General features: G+C 35.4%; 1 protein-coding gene across 1 annotated transcript; it reads left to right on the top strand.

The window, feature by feature from the left end:
* Positions 1 to 221: 221 nt before the first annotated feature.
* On the top strand, positions 222 to 8,009 carry LOC129299746 (uncharacterized). Its single transcript, XM_054938214.1, has 13 exons — positions 222 to 245; positions 736 to 786; positions 888 to 909; positions 1,995 to 2,095; positions 3,859 to 3,972; positions 4,713 to 4,951; positions 5,188 to 5,246; positions 5,345 to 5,530; positions 5,636 to 5,759; positions 5,863 to 5,921; positions 6,213 to 6,358; positions 6,447 to 6,611; positions 7,478 to 8,009. The coding sequence occupies exons 1-13, from the start codon at positions 222 to 224 to the stop codon at positions 7,778 to 7,780; spliced, it is 1,593 nt and encodes a 530-aa protein (XP_054794189.1). The 3' UTR covers positions 7,781 to 8,009.
* The last annotated feature ends 719 nt before the right edge of the window (positions 8,010 to 8,728 follow it).

The following is an 8,728-nucleotide window of genomic DNA, read 5'->3' as shown; positions in this document are numbered from 1 at the left end:
AAATATTTGTAGGGTCTATGGAATTTGGTGGGTTTGCCATGTTCTTGAAAACCTTGTGGAATCTCCATATATACCTCTTCCTCTAAATCTCGCTGGGGAATGCATTTTTATATCCAATTGAAGTGGCCAGTCTAAAATTTGCAGCAAGCTAGAGAATTAACTTTAGTGTATGGCTGGTTATGGGGGAAAATGCCTTGCAATAGTCATTTCCTTAGGTTCAGATGGATCTTTTGTCCACCAATCAGGTTATTATTTGCATATATTTCCATTCAAATTTTACTTAATAGTAAACACTCATTAAGGCTTAATTGTGATCTTCCCTCTAGGTAGTTCTGTGCTTTTGTTATCTTCCATGTTTGATTCTTCTCCAGTGGCCCTTAACTTCTCATTAATAGCCTCCTTCCATCTAGGATATGAAAACAGCCTATTGGAAGTTTTGTGACTTCTCATTAGCAATAGTTGCTACAATACCTTTCAAATAGGGCAATTTTTCATAAGAAAATTGCTTATAGTGTCATGTGTGATATCTTGCCCTTTCCTTGTGTAATAGGGAAACTAAGTTCCTTAGAATGGGAGTAGGAGCAGCATAATCTTGATTTTGCCCGGAAATATTGAGGTTCTCTCTTAAGCTTCTCACTGTCGAGTGTGCCCTCTTGTTCTTCTTGAATAAGTGAGAAGTTCCTGTTCCTTAGGTTGATTTTCCACCCCAGTTCAGTGTGCTTCAATTTGTCTCAGGTAGATAGGGATATGCTTAGTTTTAGGGCTGCTCGGTCTTGCATTTCCAAGGTTTCTCTTTCAGCTTTTTGCTGCTGAGTGGGCCCTCTTGGTGTTCTTGAATGGGTGAGAAGTTCCTTGTCCCTAGGTTAATTTTGCTACCTCTGTTTCAGTGTGGTCTTCAATTTGTCGATGGTAGGTAGGGATATATTTAGTTTCAGGGATGGTGGAATTTTTGTTTGGAACTGGTATTAGTGGGTTGGGAAGCGATAAATGGTGATGTTATCTGGGCCCCAAAAGGTCCCATTCCATATCCCTCTCCACCTAAATGTGAGTTTGGATAATATAGTGGATCCTCTACAAATGTTGCACTCATAGGAACAAAGTTTTCTTCATAGTTGGTGAATAGTAATGACAACTTTTGAGTAAGGGTTTGCACTACAAGTACATTTGAAGGCTCTCTGTTCAAGTTTTTCTCCATTGTTGTGAATATAAGTGACATGGCTAAACACCTTTTATGGCATGGATGTGATGAGAGATCTGTTAGCTTATTTCCTGGCGAGTTCTTGTAATGTTATCTGTATCATCTAAAAGGTGAAGGTTTGGAAGGCATACAGTTTATCATGTAGATACTGTTTGAGGGTTGAGCTATGGAATTCCCTACCCTTGACACTTCCATTTAATCGAGGGAAACCAAAAGTAATTCCAATAATTACCTAGATTTCTGAAGAAATAAACATTTCAGGAACAGTAGGACTGGCAAAGAAAGATATAGGAGAATGATGAATATTTGAACCTGTTATTTTTGAGTCTTGACATTTATTGTTGGTAACTGGTTTTATTGATCTATCAGCTGAGTATCATCAATTTTTCAATACTACAAATTTCATTCCCCTGTGGAGCTGAAATTGCATCTGCCTTTTCTTTTCTCTCTCCCCTTTCCCTTGCTATGGAAAAATAATTAAATTTGATTTTCTTGGACCTTTATATTCTGGTTTAAAGTGCAATGTATATGTCAGAGAAGAAGCATGAGATCAGTATTGAATGGATAGTACTAATTAAGAGGACTGGTATTGAATGGATAGTACTAGTTAAGAGGACTTGAGAAAAAAGGTAACCAAATGAGGAATTTATTTTCATAATCTTGAAAACTTGAGGGCCATTGAGAATTCAAACCATTGGATTGGTGTTACTTATTAGAAGATCGCAATGCCTGTAACAAATTTTTCATTATACTTATTGGGTAATTAAAAGTAATTTGACCAATTTCATATTTACAGGTTGCATCTCTGCAGATGAAAGTGGAGACCGCCTCTTCCTTTCTGACTGCAATCATCATAGGATTATTGTATCTGATGGCAATGGAGAGATTTTGGATTGCGTATGTATACAAATTATTGAAATTGGTTTAGTACAAGATGCATTTTGATTACGGGTCTTTTCTAGCCCATATTTCTATGTTGTCTAGTGGATGAACAGACGTGGCTTCTGGCTACATAGGCCCATGTTCTTATGCACCTTGTTGACGTTGTTTATTCATGTTTATACTGTTAAGAGAATAGTTTCCATTTTTAGGAGCTATTAAGAATGAATGGAAGTCTTAATAGGTTACGAAAATGATAATTACTTGTAAGTACCTAACTACCCAGTGTACAACTGTCTTTGTGATTATGGTAGTAGTTGCTGATGTTCTTGTAAGGTTGAGTTCTTGAGTTGGTTATTTTTTATTGTTCTTTTCAGAGGGGATTTATTTATGATCATCTGCAGTCTTCATAAGTTTCTGCTTGAGGGGCAGAGTTAAAAGGAATATGAAAAAAGCCTTAGGTTTATAACTTGGCTACTTGATGTGCACCATAATAAAAGCTATGTTATTAGAATAATAAGGCTAGGACTTAGTGTTATACAAATCGAGTCTTTTAATAATATATTTCATTTGGCCCCCTCCCTTTCTCCCTAACTCTAGCTCTCTACTTTCTCAAAAGTTTGGGTTCTTGGCTGGATATGAAGTCTTGTATATTTCCGTCCATGTGAAATTTGATTGTTAAAGGGGTCAAGTTGTCTAAATAGCTAGGGAACTGGAGAACCATGCAAGCTAGGCTTGATGTGAACTATAAATATATACCATGTTACATACTCTGTTATTATGATATTAATTCCATCATAATCACCGAAAGAAGGCCTAGTGAAAAATGAAAGAGATATTGATGGAGACTAAGGTAGTGTGAGATGCCTGAACATTGAGGGTAGGTAAGTGGGTTAGTTCTCCCCCCTCTTTAGCTGGCTTTTTTGGGAGGTTTTAGTGGCCTGCTAATTGGCATCACAAATAGTAGTTGACAGTTTTGAAAAAGGCTACTTACAAATGATTTTGATCATTGTAAGTGTTGACAGGCTAGGAAGCCAAACGAAGTGTCCAAATTTTAGCCGTTAGGATGTTGGCTCTCCAAAGGGGGCCAATTTGATGGAGACAGTAGCATAGGATGCATAAGTCTGACATTGAGTAATATGAGATGCTTTATGATACTCAAGTGGGTTGGTTCTCCCATCTGAATAGTTTTTCAGGGAGGGTGCCTTGGGTGCCCATCAAATATATAACACATTTTAGATATATGATGAAGATGACAACGCCCCAATCAAGAAATGGCATATGAATTGAGGGAGAGTTGAGAGTAATGAAAGTGGAAAGATAATTAAGATAGAGAATTGGAGAGGTAAGCTTGATAAGGTATTTTGATCAGCTCATGTTTGTTTTAGGTTTTCTGGTCCTTGAAGATAAATAAGAAACACAAGGTCTCTGGAAATAATTATTTAAGTTCCTGGTCCTTACTAATGACTTTTCCTAAACTTTGTTCCATAAAGACCTCTTTTTGTCCATATATAAGAGAAACCCAGCTTAGACCTACTTTAAATTCTGCAAATTCAGCTTTTTCCCTGTTATCAGGAACGAGTGTCATTTTATCTTTTTTTTTTTAAAAATAATTTATCATAGTGTTTTTATAGGTATCAAATTGTTAACAATTAACAATATTATTCTCTGGCCTTCCCCTAGCATTAAGAATTTGGGGTGAATTGTTTTTTTTAAAGTTCTTGTCTCTATAAAAGTGAAGGAGCAGCAGTTGGGAGTTACAGTTTTATTGTCTCTTTCAGATTGGCTCTTCCCCAGGATTTGAGGATGGAGATTTTGAATTTGCTAAATTAAGGCGACCTGCAGGTTCTTTTTACCATGCTGCTGAGGACTGCTTATATTTTGTAGATTCCGAGGTATCAATTTTGCTGTTGAGAGTTGCTAATGTACATGATTAGATTTGAATCTATATTTATCATATTTGATGCTATTTTATAAACATCAATCTGTTGTCATTTCGTATTAGTGTTTCTTTCTGATTCTAAATTTCTATTGAGGCTGCTATCTGATGTTGGGATTGGGCTGCTTCTGATGGCTTTACACAAGACATTATATTGCGTTTTCTTCTAGGAGAATAAACTTAACCTTTGGTTATAAGAGTGGTATCTTCAATCTGGTTTCCAAGTGAAGGATGTTGGATAGAATTAAGGCCCAAAAGTTAATGAATATTATATTGTGTTGTTAGCACCTAATTGCTTATAGTGAAGCATATTCCTTAATAAAGGAGTGTCTTCAAGGATAAACTAATAGAGTTAACATGGGGAACGCCTTTAAGTTAGATATACTGCAACATTCAAAGGGGTCCATACATATTGTTAACTACACTTATATTTGTCATCTATCCAAGCTTATATCAGACATCATTCTGTGGTGAATTTCTTAGTTTTTCCCAACATTAGTGGATTACAAGGGTGAAAGAGAGGAAGAATACCTGTTCCTGCACTTCTTCTCCTAGCTATATTTCATCTTCATTCTTTTATAGCTTTTCTTCTTTATATTTTTGGGTTGGGTTTTGACTTCATAAATCGTAGTGGCTTAGTCATTTTATGGAGTTGTTACTTAACCTTTTCATTTCTTCTGATTCCCATCTTTTAAGAACCATGCTATCAGGAAAGCTGATATGCAAGCACGATCAGTGGAGACTCTTTATCCTATAAGTGCCTCTTGCAAGAGCAATGTGCCTATATGGACTTGGATCATGAATAAGCTGGGTTTAGAAAGCAATGCAGAGAACAATGTTGATGAAACATCAGATGTGTTTGGTTCTAAAACACCATATTTACCATGGCATCTGTTGAAATCAGTTGATGATACTCTCTTCATCCTAGACCGCAGGTGAAAGAACTTGATGCTTTTATTTCATGGATAGTACTTGAATGTCCCTTGTTTCATAATATTTGAAATTTTTAGGCATTTCTCTTTTGCTTCCTTTTCCGTTTTCTTTATCATCAAGTGGTCTTATATGATAAGGTAGATAATAGATGCTGACGCTAACATTGTGTAGTTCTTACTATTTTCTTGTCTTAATTTAATATAATGGTTATGTAATTATTTTTCGGTCTTATTTGCAGGTTCCAAGTTGCAGGGATCATGGATTTGGCTTCAGCAAAGATTGACAAAGTTCTTGAAGGTTTAATTTATTAGTGGTTCTATGGTCAATAATGGAAGCCATTGTGTATCTGGTTGCAACTGATGAATTAATTCTTGAAATATTTTGCATTGAAAAAGGTTCTCCTGAAATTTATGAGATATGCAGAAAGCAGATGTCAAAGAAATTATCCCTTTTAGATCATCTAGCCTATGATGGGTTTCAACAGCAAATTGAATATGCCTATTCTGTGGAGGGCCTCCCTCATTCTGGTCTTTTATCTTCACTGACGACCCTGCAGAATCAAATTTTCATCAGTGATACAGGTATTTTGTTTTTTCCACATGCGCCTCCTGGGGGTTTTAGTACTTTCTGATCTTCATTGTCTTCTTTCTATGGTTTGTGTTTACCGCCTAATTTTTTGTCTCTAGTTGGACAGAGGATTTTGAAAGTTGACAGAGAATCTGGGGTTTGTTCAAAATTCCAGTTTTCCAATTTAGGGATACTTGGATTACCTTGTTGGTTGATGCCTCCCTCGGAGACATTTTATGCTACGTAAGTTATTTGTCTCAAAATTATTTTGGTTAATTTTTTTTTTCAAGCAAGATTTAAATCATATGAAACATTCTAACTTGTCTAACACTTTACTGATTGACAGCACAAATGGACTTTCAGATGTACCAATTGATCATTTGCAGTGTTTCCAGTTGCTACCAGGTCATTTTATATTGTACAACTGGCTTTGATTTTAAACATTCTACCATGAATCATCAAGAATTTTTTTGTGATGACATAATTCTGATTTTAGTCCTTTATCACCTGTGATGCTCTGATCATCACTTTATTTTAGGATATAGGATTACTCGATAGGCTGTTCTCTCTCTTTTATGTCATTCCGCTTGTATTTGCAGCAAAAAAAAAAAAAAAAAAGGCAGTAATGATGCAACACAAACATACTGTTTTTTCTTAATTGACTTTGATGGCGTTGAACTTTCTTCAATGTGGCAGGTAAAATTCACATGCTGTTAATCGTGGATGTTCCTCAGGACACTGAGCTAGTACAACCACTGGATGAGGCCTGTATCTGGCGTCAGGCAAGAGGAGCAGCTATTGAAGTCTCAGCAATAGAGGATGTGCCAGGATCGGTAGATAAGGTTCTTGAGGATGGAAGAGGGACAGTCTTTGCTGAAGTTGTCTTGTTCTGTATTTGCAGTTGCTTATCAAATCAGTTCCTGGGTGCAGGTCGGCGTTGCACAACAATGGTACGATGAATTGGATGATCTTGCCTCTCCTAAACCTGAGTCAGAACAAGCTGTTCCAGATGATAATCTGAATAACAATTTAATGGTGGAAGATAAGAAAATTTGCATCACCTGCAATGTCAATACTAGTCCTGGAACGAGTGAGGTATAAATATTATTTTTGAAGCAGCAAAGGAAGATTGCAATGATTTTTTTTTTTTAATAAAAAAAAAAAAAACCCCTCTTTCTATTCATTATGCCGATTCTGCTAGGAAAGCACTGGTATTAAACGAGACATAGATAAGGCAGTTAACATTCAATTGAAGTCTGATTTATGAATACTACTATTAGATTTATATTGTCCATCTGACTGCTACTTACCTCTGAGATTCATTTATGGGATTTGTGTACACTTTTTAAATTTATGCATGTCTAACTTTATCTGGAATTGGTTTTGGTTGTCTAATGCAAGACCAGTTACCTCTGCCCACAGCTTGATAATCATTGTGTCGCAAGTATAACTATTTTGTTAACACTTGGGAGCTGGGAGTCTCTGATTTGACAGGGAGAGTGTATTTCGAAGTATTTTTTCTTGGCCTGAAATATTTCTAAATGAGTTTTGTGATCTCTATTGTCATGCAATTGTTTATGCTTTTATTAGAAGCATAATACTGTGGGGATCATGTTGCCTGTCTCAGAGCAAGGGTTATAAAAGTTGTTAAACCTATGCCTTCCTGTTAACTGAGTGACTTCATTTTATCATTTCATATGTCGCTATCGCTATCTATTACAGATGTTTACAGATTAGTAAGATTTTAAACTTGCTGCATTTTCTTTTATTAAAATTTAACTAGAATTTGCAGTCTTGGGAGTACTATGATTTTTTTTATGGAGTGCCTTTTATTTTAGCAGTCTTCTACACATATTGACAAACCTTGATAATGGTGGTTATCAACCAACCCAAAAAAAAAATAAAAAGAAAAAGAAAAAAGAAAGACAGACTTCAATGCTAATATATCTCCTTTTACACAGGTTATTATTTATACAGTGCTGTATTTGAAACTTAAAAAAGACCCAAACTCACAAGAAGAAAGCCCTGAGATTCATGCTGGAAGGATACTGGATATCATGAGCTCTGGGAGATGCTTGAAGATGGAGAAAGATCTATGCAGTCAATTTTTATCAAAATCTAAAGGGGACTTGAGGGATCTCATTTTCATGAAACCACTGTATGTAAGGATAAAATTGGATAGTTTAGATCATCCAAAGGCTGAAAATGAGAGAGATATTATCTTGACAGATTCATCCATCCAGGTAAAAGTTTCACTCGATTGATTGTAGGTAGATTCATGAACAAAGTTGCGAACTTTTCATGTGCTTTTTGTAATGGTTTTTGCTTTCTGATCCAGATGGGTAACATAATATAATATAAAGCCAAGGTTTTTTATTTGACCAAAAAAAAAAAAGGCCAAGCATTTTTAGGGCATTGTAATGGTTTTTGTATGTTATATATAATTTTAATTGCCCGTGTGTCTAATATATAGCCGGGCATTAAAGGTGAACATTTTTTTAGGGGTTCAATTAATTTTTACGTTTTACACATGCTGGGGAGGTTTCCTAAAATTGGGCTAGGCCTTTTACTTGGGTTGTCTATTGTTGTGATTTGGGTTTTATTTTTGGGGCCTTTTTTTTTTTGCGACTTTAATTTTTGACTCATTGTGAGATTTTAGATGTTGCAATCAATTAAAATTTCCTTTCTTCTGGCAAATCATTGTTAATTGACAATTACTGTCTCTTTTGTTGAATTATTTTGGGATTAAATAGTAAGGAGTGGCGGCATTTCCGCGTATCCTAGTTTCCTTAATCTCTAAGACATAAGCACCGAACATGTGTCTCAGGCCAATTTTGCCCATTTGTTTGAGGATAATTTGTTGTACTAAACGTCTAATGCTTAATCGATAGCCTAGGCATTTCACACAATTTGAACATATATTAAAAAGTTTGACCAATTTTATTCAATGTATTGGTAGACGGATATGGATTGTCTGCCGTGCCTTTATTGTACGATGCTGAAGTCCATTTAATTAACAGTTTTATAATATTTTTTATATTTCCCTGTTATATAAAAGATATATCATACTGAGGGATACTTGGTTTAATTGGTTGAGAGTTTGAATCAGATTATTTTGAAATTGAGTTTGATTCTTGAAATATGTAGCTGTGTCAAATAAAGATGCATATTGCACAAAAGATGTAATCCAAGGAATCTGAATTCATGAGTAG

This window comes from Prosopis cineraria, unplaced genomic scaffold, assembly GCF_029017545.1.
Source record: "Prosopis cineraria cultivar Desert tree isolate PC_DT_omini unplaced genomic scaffold, ASM2901754v1 PC1281, whole genome shotgun sequence".
Lineage (NCBI taxonomy): Eukaryota > Viridiplantae > Streptophyta > Magnoliopsida > Fabales > Fabaceae > Prosopis > Prosopis cineraria.
The sequence above is the reverse complement of the archived record's forward strand: the minus strand, read 5'-3'. Positions and strand labels throughout refer to the sequence as shown.